General features: G+C 35.8%; 1 protein-coding gene across 2 annotated transcripts in view; it reads left to right on the forward strand.

The window, feature by feature from the left end:
• The window catches only part of LOC5574265 (fatty acyl-CoA reductase wat), a 103,899-nt gene extending 89,571 nt beyond the window's left edge, over positions 1-14,328 (forward strand). The window contains exons 6-7 of one of the 2 annotated variants that reach the window (XM_021852655.1): positions 10,228-10,488; positions 13,938-14,328. In XM_021852655.1, the coding sequence (XP_021708347.1) occupies positions 10,228-10,488; positions 13,938-14,055 (379 nt within the window). In that variant the 3' untranslated portion in view covers positions 14,056-14,328. The remainder of the gene's footprint in view (positions 1-10,227; positions 10,489-13,937) is intronic. The other variant, XM_021852656.1, reaches the window with a different exon arrangement.
• The last annotated feature ends 220 nt before the right edge of the window (positions 14,329-14,548 follow it).

Below are 14,548 nucleotides of genomic sequence, written 5' to 3' on the forward strand. Positions count from 1 at the left end.
TAATTTGATTGAAAAAATCAAGAAATCCTATTTTTAACCTTTATATCTAAAAATCAAATTTCAAAGTGATGGCATGCAGTTTTACGGCATAAATTAGATTTAACTTGTCCAATGAACATGTTTGACCAGAAAAATAAATTTTGGATTGCACTCATAATTTCTTTTGCTAAAAACGTACAAAATTTCCATACTGCTTGCTTATAAATCAATATTTAAGCAACAACACCTAATTTTTGCGGCATGAATTCGTTTTTAAAAATGTATAGGCATAGATCTAATATATGGATGCTCACTAAATTTATTTTGCTCAAAAACAACGGGAATACTTAATTCATTATAACTATCTGCCTTACCCAAGTAAACAATAAGCACGATAATGCGGCACGGTAACAGCATTATATGCGCATTATATAGGGTAATCATTTGATGCATGTCAGTTTTATATACGCATATAATGCTATTATAATGCCAGAAAAGGCGAAATAGCGTGCCATTATAGTGCCAAGATATAACCGTGCTTCTCTGCATCACTAATGCTGATATAAGACCACGTTAGAAACGTCAGTTGTTTTCGCCAGGTTTTTAGGGCGAATATTTTGTGCTTTCGCGTACGCAGCCAGTGAGCTTTCGCGTATGCGGCCAAGCAACTGGTACACGAGGTAAACAAATGAATGAATGAAAACGGAAACCTCTAATAGTATGCAAAAAATGTAATAAAATGATACAGGTAGTACTCCGTATCAGACATATTCGTTTTGGTGGTTTTCATCCTTTTGAGGACTTCCAATTGCCACATTTTGATCCTCGTTATGATGATGAAATTCCTCATTTTGCGTCTCGAACCTGCGACACCTGTATTGTTGGGTTGTTGTCCCAAAAATACGGGTGTGATGAATAGTATTGGAAAGAAAAGTGACCAATTTAAACCATCACTTTTCCCCGTCATAAAACCTGCATTTGTAGTAGTGAGAAGATTTATGTTTGACTCCCTCTTACCACTATATGCAAACACAAAGCACGTGATATATCTTTCAAAACACTGGATGGCATTTAAACATGCCCTGTATTCGAATATAAAGCCAATATAGTGCTTATTTAATGCCTGTATGCATCAGGCTTAGAAGCATTAATGATGCTGTAATAGGGTTTCTATGCAGCGGAAGTGCTCTTACGAGGTGTGTAAGCATTTGTGGTGCTATTATAATGCATGTACGCATCTATGATGCTGATTAAGGGCTTATTATTAGTGCTTATGGTTACTTGGGTAAAATCGAGTTTCAAAGCGATTACATTTAGTTTCTATACATAAATTTGATTGTGCAGAAACAGTATATATGTTTGAGCATAAAGATAAATTTTGGATTACACTTAAAACTTATTTGGAATAAAAAACACAATTACAAAACCTATTTCACCTGATTTTCAGTAAAAAATAGCGAAAAGCAAATACATATTCGCAACTTAGTTGAAGAAGATCAGTGTACATTTTTGGAATAAAATAGACTTTCTCTACACAAAAAACAACTATACAACTATTTATCACAAATTTAAGCGACTACGTATAGTTTTTCAAAATGAATTTTGTTTTAGAGAACCATTGCACATGATTGAGAAGAAATAGTAATTATTGAAAACACTGAAACATAAAGTTTAGATTTACAGAAAAAAAACAGTTGTAAGACTTTTGTATTTTTTGGTAAAAAATGAGTGTTACCAAAATGTTTCAAGATAAATTTGTTTTAAGGACTTTTACAAGCCAAAAATTTTGATTTCTGCTCAAAAGTATTCACAAGTCTTTTCAACTTAAATTTATGTTCAAAAAACTACATGGCATCGCTTTAAATTTGGAAATAAATAAAAAATACACGTTATTGGGTTAAGGTTTGATTAATTGTTAAACAAGTTTGAGAAAAAGATGTTTCTTCTAGCAAAAATGTTCATTGGAGTTTTCAAAATTTCCAACAAGTACCATATTTTCATTTTTTTTTATCAAAAACCCCTTTAAATATAAGTTTGCATGTGAAAACTATAAGAGTCTCATATTTTATTTGGGTTGTTAGAATTTAAATGTCTGGTTTGTCCTAAACGGGTTCACTGGACTTATCTATAATTTTAATGCTGAGAAAACTATATTTCATGAGCATGAGCATGATTGACCGCCCGCAGTTGCTACTCCGTTATTGCCAGAACAGCTGTACTTACACAGGGATCAGTAGCATCCTCAATGTGTAAGTACTGGTGCTCTCATTATTATAACAAACAATACCGGCGCCGGCTGCCGGTCAATTTGAGAATGGGAGGGAAATGTTGACGTGTTACTTGCTTTATGGAAGCCGAGGAGTCCTCTGCACTTCCACAAGAAAACACTGGGAGTATGGATATGGGAAAGGATTCGTTTTGGTAAACGATAAAGATATAATTTGAAATGAATACGTGAACATATACACGGATGATCGATACTGATAGTGCGGTTACTTTGCGAACCGGACACGATCCGAATTCCGTCGCTCGCTCACAATGGAGCATGCAACAGATTCAACGGATCAAACACCTCTGACACGTCGTTGCTTTTTCACTCGCACACTTTGTTTTCGTTTTTTTTTCTTCAGCAAAATGCGAACCGGACACAATTGATCCGGATTCCGTCACTCGCCCACAAAGGAACATGCAACAGATTCAACGGATCAAACACTTCTGACGCGTCGTTGATTTTTTCACTCGCACACTTTGTTTTCGTTTCCCCTTCTTCTTATCTATAATTTTAATGCTGAGAAAACTATATTTCGTCGAGAAACTTAAAGGTAGATTGGAGTACCTTGTACCTTTTAATTCCGCCCTAAATGCTAATCTTTGACAGATATGCGTATTTCGACTACCACTTGCAGTCATCTTCAGTGTCAGTTTCTTGTATCCACAGTGAATACGAGTAACTGACACTGAACAAGACTGAAGTGGTAGTCAAAATACGCATATCTGTCAAAGATAAGCATTTAGAGCGGAATTAAAAGGTACAAAGTACTCAAATCTACTTTTAAATTTCTCTATTGAGATTCTTCTCAAAGGATTAGAAAACATTAAAAAGAGTTATGTTTCGTCGATTCAAATTCTGATTTACGCCTGTTCTTAAGGATTTCTTAAGCAAAAGATATTTTCAGTCTGATTCAAAGTTTTTCTTTCTGCTCAAACATAGATACTGTTCTTGTTCAATAAAATTCATGTCGAAAAACTACATGTTATTGCTTTGACACTCATTTTAAAGGCGCTCAATTGAAACAAATAAGGTTTTTAGTAAGAGAGAAATTTTGAGTGTATCCAAACATTATTTTTCTGCTCAAACATACTCACTAAAATTCCTACAAAACAATTATTGTTACTATAATAAATCTTCTGTTAGTAGTTTGTTTAGTAGAATACCTATAAGTAGATGAAAAAACCGAATTTAGTACTATACCATTTAATTCCACTAGAGTTTGTATCTTTTGACAGATACGCGTATTTCGACCTCAACTGTAAGGCCGTCTTTAGTGTCGTGTACTTATTAAATGGTATAGTATTAAATTCGGTTTTTCATCTACTTAATTATTGTTACATTTCATTGCTTTGAACATTGTTTTACAGGCAAACGAGATGAGTTTAGAATTTCTCGTAGGTTTTTTTTTTTAATAAGAGAAGTTTTGAGTTTAATTCAAAATTTACATTTCTACTCAAACATGCTCACCGATCTCGAACAGTCTAATTTATGTAGAAATAAACTACGTGTTATCACTTTGAATTCGGTTCTATGCAAATGGTTTAAAAACTAGTATTTCTCAAGTTTCTAAATTAAAATAAGTTTTGAGATCAATCTCAAAATTATAATAATACTCAAAATTATTCTCCGAACTGTTTAAATCAAATTGTTGTCGAATAAATGGGGTGGGTAATGTCTGTTACATTACCGCGGGGTTGACGTAGGACTACTATGGACACAACTTCGATCAATTCTGGATTAGACTCTAACAACAGTGCGGTAGCTTTTTGCAGGTGATAGGATGTTTGATGATAGATGATAGGTGCTGTGATCGTGAGTATTCAATTACGTTACGGTTTTCAGGGTGATCTGTCATTTGGTTTGAAAGCTTTTTCAGAGTTTCGGATTTCGAGGTAAAATGCTTTAAAAATCAGTAGGGGGTTGTGTACAAGACACGACCGCATGACCTTAACTACGCCATGTGATTTGCTGCATTTGAGTTAAGTTGTCATAATTGCAGCCTAGGGGCAGGACAGCATTGCACAGAGCAACACTTTGAACTCAAAGCAAGCTTGAGTTACTCGCTTTTTGCTCAAAGCAATTAACGATTACCTGGATCCAAAAAACAACTGACATCAAATTTGCGCTCATTAAGTTAATTATTTTTCTTTTACAAATAATTAAAATATTTTTTCATTTCAAAACCCAAGTATAAAGTTCAATAAATTTGGAAATCCTGCTGGAAGTAATCAAAACAAATTGCAAAAGATGAAATGCCTCTCTCGTTTTGGATTTTTTTTCACTGCATCCAACATGAGTAATGCCTGGTACTGATCTCATGGCAGTAGTTCCAGGAAATCAAGGGGAAATGTCAATTATTAAGCTGCACAAGATGTATTTGTTTGTAGAAGATTGTTGTAATTAAGTTGTTGTAATAATTTGAAATGACTAATCGAGAGCACATTGAAAACTAGAATAAGTTTGTTCCGTAATCTCTAAGCGTGGCACTATTCGCTGTCATATTTCATTGAGCGAAGATAAACCTCATGGATAGTATACTAAAACGATAGATTCCACTAAAGTCAATAATTTCAGTGATGCTGTAAATGAGACATTTAATAGCTTAGGTTCACAATGGACTTTTGCTTTTTTAAGGAAGCATAAGACATCGGATTGGCTTGCCCATGTCCATTGCGTATGAAAACGTTTCTTACGAAAAGCTTTCTTTTTAAAGCGGAACGTAACCCTTTCTCTTAGATAAACCAGTTTAAGACATATGATTCTAATAGCATTTTAGAACAGGTATTTGATCCTTCAATTCCAGTGAATGCCATGGGGTTCGGTTATCAAACATCAATATCAGTAAACAGCAGACTAGCAGTTCGGAGTTCACAAATACCACTGTTTAACTGCAGTGTAACAATGTTTTCCGTAGTTTTCTGGCCTAAAATACATACGTAAATCAATGGGAACCTTTCCTTGCCCACGTATACACACGAAGATACAACATTGACGGAAAAAAGTTTTCACACAATAACGGGTTGCTAAGCATGTCATCAAGTAATAAGGAAATGGCAGTCAATTGCAATTCAATTTTAACGTCTCTCATATATTTTATCGGGCGGGAGTAGTGATGATTCTCTAGTTTGAGACCAGTAGAACTAGCTCAGATCAATTTGTTTGCAATATTATGCATTTCAATATGATTTATTCGTGCTGTTCGGAAATTGAATCAAGGTGTTTGGAATATGGGACAGATTGAACACAGTGTTCGGCATTTGAATCAAAAATTTGTTTCAAACTTTTACGTAAACACGATACTAGACAAGTTTAAATAAACATTTTTATCAGCACACTCAACAGATAACAGTTAGACTTCGTGAAGAAATTCAATTTTTTACAAATATCAACTAATTAATGCCCACCAGATGCATTTGAAGTCACTGTTGGCCTTAAGTGTTCGGAATATGAGACAAAACGGTATGAAACAAGCAACGAGAGTTACTCAGAGTTACTCAGAATCATACTCAAGAGTTTGCTTTCAAAGCAAAAGCTGCCCACCCCTAGATTGCAACCTTCCTTAACGGTTTGTGAATCTAAGAACAATGAGGAGCAGTCCGTCATCGCCACCGTAAATTTCAATTTGCCGTATTGTAATTTCTTCTTCTTCTACTTGGCATAATCCCAGTCAACTTTTTTGTTGGTATAACTTCTGTTACACATCATTCTATATGAATAAATTCAGTCGTAAAGAATGCATGAAAAGGCTCTCTGATATACGATGCAACAAAATGAAAATAAAAAATAGTTTCCGACAAGCCTCAATCACGGGATCTCTGGATCAGGAATCTAACATCTTACTACTGCACCACCTAAAGTTGCATAATAAATAATTAATTATTTGCCAATATTAAAACATGTTTCATGTACAGCGACACTTGCTTTGTTGTTCTTTAAAGCCCATCGTCAGAATAACAATTTTTGCTAAGTTATTGCGATTGAATATGATGCTTTCTGGATTGATATATGATCTGTCAGTTTAAAAAACTTAACGCGATTATATGTTGCACAATTTACGACATGTTTTGCTGTCAACATAGGTTGTCGTTTATGAATCGTATTGAAGACAGACGTATTGCTTCTCAGCTTAGTGTTCAATGAGCACTTCCACAGTTATTAACTGAGAGCTTTCTTTGCCATTGTTGCCATTTTCGCATTCGATTATAGTGTGAAAGGTACGATGAGACTTTATGCCCAGGGAAGGAAAGTCAAGGAAATTCCAATTACGAAAGGATCCTGGACCGACCGGGAATGGAACTCAGACACCTTCAGTATGGCTTTGCTTTGAAGCCACGGACTCTAACCACTCGGCTAAGGAAGGCCCTTATTGGCAATTGTTAATTATCCATAACAATTCAGATATTGTATGATGCTACGAGAAGAATTAAGATTTTATAAGAAGTATGTGGTATACACATTAGGAAATATTACATAATTAACCCTTAATGTGCACATTGTTGGCCCTGAAAAGGGCCGATTGAACGGTGCATTCGAGTAACACGAACACACATTTGGACGGCGCACATGTTGGAATCCTCGTCCGATGAGGTTTATGGAGGCGATGACGATGGGTGCTTCTACAAGCGGCTTTGGCTGATGTTCTTCAGTCATCTCGTACAAATCTTGCGTTAACGCACCGATTCTTTCAGGGCCAATTCTGGAAGCGCGAGTCAATTTACAAATCTTGAGTGATTTAACAATTCGGACGCTGGATTTGCAGCAGCTTGATAATCAAAAGCTCAGTGGCATAGGTAGCGAGGAGCTGAGCAGGTTCGGCGGAGCTCTTACCAGCTCGAAAGCGAAAATAGAATGAAACCGAATTCAACGAAAGAACCCTTGAATAGCAAATGATGCTCCTCCTTTATGTATTCTTCGCTTTCTGATCTGGGAATTAGGCTATATGAAATTGATATCTTGGCAAGGGATATACAAGATCAGCATTATGCTGTTATTGTATCTCGATGGCACTGCAGCAGCGTCCTCAGAAACATTCTCAAATCACCGTATTGTCGATTATTCTATTCTATTCTAAGCGCTTGCACAGCCAATATTGAAAAGCATCCTGGAAATACCAGAATTGCTTCCGGTATTCTCTTGTCAGCATTAATATTTGCAGAATATCAATGATATGATACAAACATTAAAACGGCCAGGTACACTGTGCAGACTTGGGGTTTGAAGCTAATTCAAAACTTAACGGCGATCGGATTATTCACGAATGAATAACATGATAGACAGATAATTTTGAAATATTTTGAAGGAAGAAACGGGGACAACCGTACCAACCGTTCCATTTAGGGAGATAGGCAAAACCGTTGAGAGTAGGAAAGTTAAGGCACACTCCATTGTTATTTGTAATCCTTTCCTGGGATGGGACACAGGTATTTCTCCCTTATGTCCTGGCTCTTGAGCCTAGGCTTAAGTGCCATTACTCGCTCTCTGAAACGATAAGAGAAAAAAATCTGACCTCCCTCATATTTTACAGCACTCTATGACGTTATGTAATAATAATACAATGTCTGAAAACAAATTCAGTGTTTGTAGAAAAATAAATGCTCAAAGCAATGATTATTCTAACAGCAAGGCTTGAAAGAACGAATCAAACAGCAAAATATAAAAATATGTATAATATGAGGCTTTACAAAATATTGGCTTACACCGTGTTGATTCAAAATGTCCGGATGCTTCAAATCCCGGTCTTAAATCACCCAAAAAAATGTTTTTTTGACAACTTTTATGTTTGGATAATGTAGAAGACGTCGTAATTATGGATTCTAGGCGAAAATATATCGGAATTTGGTCCAACAATACCGTGAAAAAGGCCAATATCCGACATTCGAAGCGTCCGGCAATTCGATGCAGAACGGTAACAAATCAACTCTAAATAACGACCTTTGTTTAAAAGAAGGCAAAATCAACGAATAAAAGAATAGAAGATTGGACACCACAAACAATTGCATTACAATAAAACGAAAGAATAGAAAAAAATGCATTACTTTCATCGGAGTAACTGCAGCAACCGATTTCTCTTTATTGATTTTTTTTATTGCTGATAACTAGGGATGATTAATGAATTCTTTGCCAACCTTATTTCAGTAGGAAGTTCAATATCAGCTTCGAAACCAATAATTACCGAAACATTCTTCTTCTTACTTTCTGGCATTACTTCTTGTCCCAGTGGGGATAAGCCTGCTTCTCAGCTTAGTGTACTTATGAGCACTTCCACAGTTATTAACTGAGAGCTTACTATGCAAATGACCATTTTGGCATGTGTATGTCGTGGGAAGAATTTTTGCATGTCTATGCCCTGGGAAGTCGAGAAAATTTCCAACCCGAAAAGATCCTTGACCGGTGGGATTCGAACCCACGACCCTCAGCTTGTTCTTGCTGAATAGCTGCGCGTTTACCGCTACGGCTGTCTGGGCCGCCGAAATATTATAGCTGCAAAGAACAGCCTATGTTTAAAAGAATTTAAGATTTGTAATAACTATAATTGTAGTTACATCATATTTCGTAAGAACAACCAATATTTGAAAGAAGGGTAACTTTGGGATAAATATATCAAAAACTTCACTGCCAAAACTTATGTCGATAGCGCAACTCAAAAGAATGATTTATATTTAAAATAAGGGCAATCTCTATGTGAATGATAACGCACTATATGCAATATTTTCTCCACTGTCTGCAGTCAATGAGTTTATTCAAAAGCATAAGAGCAACCTTTTTGTTCCGAATAATTCCAAAATTGGCATTATGTCGTTAGTAAGATACAAAAGAAACTTGAAATTGCCATATTGTCGATTATTCGTAATAAATCAGATATAATATGATGATTACGAAATTTTACACAAATAACTCTATAGTACATATGAAAAGGGCCGATTAAATTGTTGAATTGGAGAAATACGGACACATTCTCACGGCGCACTGGTTAAATTCCTCCTCGCCCGCTGAGGTTTACGGTGGCGACTTTTTCGGGGTCTTCTTAATCGCGTCGGTCTTTGAAACTTGGTGGGGTTTTGCGGCCACAACCATCTCATTCTCCTGTGGAATGCTTGCTTTTATTCTTCTTGGCGGTGGCAGCGGTGATGGCTTTGGCTTCGGACGGCACCTTGTCTCGGTCGGTCGTCGGTCAGTTAGAGTTGAGCGAGCGAAGTAAGTAAACGACATGAACCTTTGATGCCTTGTCTTTCAATTGAGGTGCTAATCAAGGAATTTCGATAGGGCAGTAAAAAGTTATAAACGTTTAAAATATTTCATGCCAACGTAACGCTCTTGGTTTTGAAATTCCAATTTCATTCCTGTATAGAGAAGAAAGTCGTAGTTCTACGTTAAAAATGAAGGATAATCCTTGAATTTGATATTGTTAAAATAATAACTTTTCTCAACGCATATATTGTTTCGCCTTGACCAACCTACAACCACTTTATAAAATGTTCTTCTCTGAACCAAAATTTCAGATACAGATTTTTTATATAAATAAATAACAAATATTCATCCCATCCTATCTAACATGTGTAAAATTTAATTTGAATCTATAATAGAGACTTATATTTACAACTCATTCTGGATGGAATTCGCCCCATGGTTTTTCGGCTTTTCCATTATAATAGGGCAACTATGCTGAACACGGCAGGTTTTTGTTCAATCAAAAGGTTGTTCGGGGTAAACCAGAATTGATATCACGAGGCGTGACTTGAATTGAGTAATGGTGTTTTTTACCCACGTGGCAGCACCAGATTTCGACGAACTGTTCATTTGGTAGAGTAATCAAGAGTTGGCTCTCCCTACAATTTAATCCAATTATAGTTATCCCCACATATCATCGGTTTCTCACCAAGTTCTGCTGAATTTGTGCATAGTGTCACTAGGAATGCTAATAAATGCCGATGAAACCATAATAAACACGTATATTGACGCTAATCTCCCATCCTCAGCTACTGCAACGCGATTAGGAAGACTACTCACTTTCTGGAAATGATGTCTTACTTTGGCCTCCGGGAATGGACCATTGGCAATGGAAATGTGAGGCGCCTGCGGTCATTGCTGTCTAGCGAAGAGGCCCGTCTGTTGGAATTCGATATGGGGACCATCGACTGGGTGGAGTACTTTCGGAATTACATACCTGGTATTCGGCGCTACTGGTTCAAGGAAAAAGCTGCCGGTGGAGATCGTTGGAAATGCGCAGCCAATCGAAGGTGGGTGGTGAATTCTGTAATACAATGCACTTTGATTACAAAGCCAACAAAAATGTTTGCGTTTAAATCGCCAATGCTATATATATGCGAAAGTTACTCCATGTTTTTCAATGATGTAATATTAGGGCGGCTCGCATTAATGTTTTTGCTGATTGTATTTGATGCATGTAGCCCTGTACAATGTTTTACAATGATTTGGAACAGCCAATATGGAGTAATTTTGCCGAAGAGCTCAAATGTATATCTCAACAAGAAGTTCCCGAGTTAAGATTTGAAAAAAAAAGATTGTTATCAAATGTTTTGGAATGCGATTTTTAGAAGGAAGCTCTTGATCCACTGATCAGTTAACCTTCCTTTTATTCGTGGTAGCAACCATAAAATGAATGATCTTCTGAATGTATCTAGCAATGTAGTTGAAACTTGAAATCAGTTACAGCAAAAAAGAACATTTCTGCTGTTTAAAAAAATATATTCCATAAGAGTGGTTCAAACAATCGTTTTTGCTAGATTCAAGATCAAATTCTGAGTGTCCTCCCGAAATTTGAGCTCATTTGGATGAAAATTGAGACTGCACAAGCCATTCAAAGTTTATATGGAAATAACTATGGGAAAATCAATCAAATAATTCAATCCGTTGACCATGTGCTCTTGGGGATTAGAGCTACGTTGATAATGTAAGATACATTCATAAGGTACAACTTTGCCGAAGACCGTTTTCAAATCGGACGGCTCAGTAATTAGATATTGATTTATATCCAATCGCAAATTTTTCTACAGTGCTCATTTATTTTCTGAACAGGCAACATTGCTGCATTTGGCGCGAAAGATAGCACACATAAATCATGGCTACGAATTTTGAAAATAAAATTTCTCAATTGGACCCTGGCTCTAAGCCCTTTTGGAAATTATCGAAAATCTTGAAAAAACCTCAGAAGCCAATACCGGCATTGAAAGAGGAAAACAAATTATTACTAACTAATTGCGAAAAAGCTCAAAAACTTGCTATGCAGTTTGAAAGTGCGCGCAATTTTAATTTAGGACTTACTAGTCCAATTGAAAATGAAGTTACTCAGGAGTTCGAAAATATTCTCAATCAAGAGAACGTTTTCGAAAATGCCTGGGAGACTGATTTGGAAGAAGTGAGAACTATTATTAAAAAATTCAAAAACATGAAAGCTCCTGGCGATGATGGAATTTTCTACATCCTCATCAAGAAACTTCCAGAAAGTAGCTTATCATTTTTAGTTGATATATTTAACAAATGTTTTCAATTAGCATATTTTCCTGACAAATGGAAAAATGCTAAGGTTGTTCCAATTTTAAAACCAGACAAAAATCCTGCAGAAGCTTCTAGCTATCGTCCAATCAGTTTGCTTTCCTCCATCAGTAAACTTTTTGAAAAGGTTATTTTGAACAGAATGATGGCCCACATCAACGAAAATTCAATTTTTGCCAATGAATAGTTCGGATTCCGCCATGGGCATTCGACCACTCATCAACTTTTACGTGTAACAAATTTGATCCGTTCCAACAAATCTGAAGGCTATTCTACTGGTCTTGCTCTTCTAGACATAGAAAAAGCATTCGACAGTGTTTGGCATGAAGGTTTGATTGTAAAATTAAAAAAAACTTTAATTTTCCAACATACATTGTTAGAATAATTCAAAGTTATCTGTCAAATCGTACACTTCAGGTTAATTATCAGAACTCCAGATCTGAAAGACTTCCTGTAAGAGCTGGTGTTCCCCAAGGCAGCATTTTGGGACCAATATTATACAATATTTTCACATCTGACTTACCTGAGCTACCTCAGGGATGTCAAAAATCTTTGTTTGCGGATGACACAGGCCTCTCCGCCAAAGGTCGAAGCCTGCGTGTCATCTGTAGTCGATTGCAAAAAAGTTTGGATATTTTTTCTTCATACTTGCAAAAATGGAAGATTTCTCCTAATGCTTCCAAAACTCAACTAATAATATTCCCACATAAACCAAAAGCTCTTTATTTGAAACCTTCAAGTAGACATGTTGTCACGATGAGAGGGGTTCCAATAAATTGGTCAGATGAAGTTAAGTATCTAGGGCTCATGCTAGATAAGAATTTAACTTTCAAAAATCACATTGAGTGCATTCACGCCAAATGTAATAAATATGTAAAATGTCTCTATCCCCTTATTAATAGAAAATCAAAACTTTGTCATAAGAACAAGCTGTTGATATTCAAACAAATTTTCAGGCCAGCCATGTTGTATGCTGTACCAATATGGACTAGCTGTTGTAATACCAGGAAGAAAGCTCTGCAGAGAATTCAAAATAAAATTTTGAAAATGATTCTGAGGCTTCCTCCCTGGTATAGTACCAATGAGTTACATAGAATATCCAATGTTGAAACATTGGAACAAATGTCAAATACAATCACTAATAATTTCAGGCAAAAATCGTTACAATCTTCTATTGCCACGATTAATGCGTTATATGTTTAGGTTAAGTTAGGTTAAGTATATTAAAAACGTTTTTTTTCTCTTATAAGCAGGTGAAATCAACTCACCTGTAAAAAAACTGAACTGCTACGGCAAATGAAATGTAATATGTTGTTAACAAAATGTTAATTAAATCTTAAATTTGTTTTACCAAATTAGGATGATAGTGTTGTCAAATAACACAGAACACCTAGATATAAGAAATGAATGTAATGTTTGGAATGATACTAATAAAGAAAAAAAAAAAAAAATCATGGCTACTAGGCTGCAGAGCAGCCCAATTATCATAGCCAAAGTTTTACAAGTCATACAAAAATCAATAACTAATTACTGAGCCTTCCGACTTGAAAACGATCTTCGAAAAAGTTGTGGCTGATGAATGTATTTCACATTATCAACATAGCTCTAATCCTTAAGAGCAAACACTAAGACTGATTGAATGATTTGCTTGCTTTTTCCATAGTTATTTCCATATAAACTTTGAATGGCTTGTGCAGTCTAAATTATCATCCGGATGAGCTCAAATTTTGGGAGGACACTCAGCGAAAACGATTTTTTGAATCACTCTACACAGATAAAAATATTTAAATTTCAATGTAGCGTAAACAGAAGAGTATAGTAAAAGTAAATCAACTTCATCTATTGTTACAGCATCACGTTGAGTTTTCAACTAGAGGAGCTTGAATTTTAAATGATCGTGTAAATTTAAAGTGCATTCGATTGAAAAATAAACGATTTGTCGTTGACATTTCAGTTTATTCTGATGCTCCAAATATGTGCATGAAAATAAACTGAAATTTACAACATATTTTTAAGCTGTGTAATATTCCATAATTGTTCCGTCATCCCCTTTTAACTAATGAAAATCACTGCAAGCATTGCGTTACCATACCGCCTCTCATTCATCCCGAGCAATCCACGATGAAAATTTATTCGCATTCATTAACGTGTTTTCTTCTTCTCCGCTTGACAGGTTCCACTTCATGCAGCGGTTGCTCCAGAAGCTGATATGGGTTTGGATTTGCCTACGCTTCACCCGGATGACATCCAAATTCGTCCTTAGGAACTTGTTTGCCATCCTGATAGCGTAATAGTTTGGAACACGTCACAGCATCCGCGTCACTTCTACGTCTTGAGTGTCGGAATCGATTATCACCCGCTGGTGTCGTCAGTTCGCTTCAGTTGAGCTTCATTTCCCATATAACTTTTTCGATGAATTAGTGCACGAACGCATTCTATTGTGATGGAATTAATTAGGAATTAATTGACATCATTTTATAATAAGATCATAACAGTTCAACGTATACTTAGTGATATTCGATAAATGTGTTTAAAAATATACATATCAAATTTGAAGCATCATACATTTTGAGTGTTATGTCTATCTATTCCGTGGTCACCAAAGTGCGGCCCACGTGATGTCTGTATCTCTTAAATCTGATAAGTTCCGCATATTTTTTCTTCAGGAAGTTGTTCTACTCCTAAAGCTATTAGGAACATCAAACAAAACCATTACGAAAACTACCCACTATCAGAAATAAAAATAGATGAAAAAACAGGGCTGAGGATCACTCTATCTATCTA

This window comes from Aedes aegypti, chromosome 3 (assembly GCF_002204515.2).
Source record: "Aedes aegypti strain LVP_AGWG chromosome 3, AaegL5.0 Primary Assembly, whole genome shotgun sequence".
Lineage (NCBI taxonomy): Eukaryota > Metazoa > Arthropoda > Insecta > Diptera > Culicidae > Aedes > Aedes aegypti.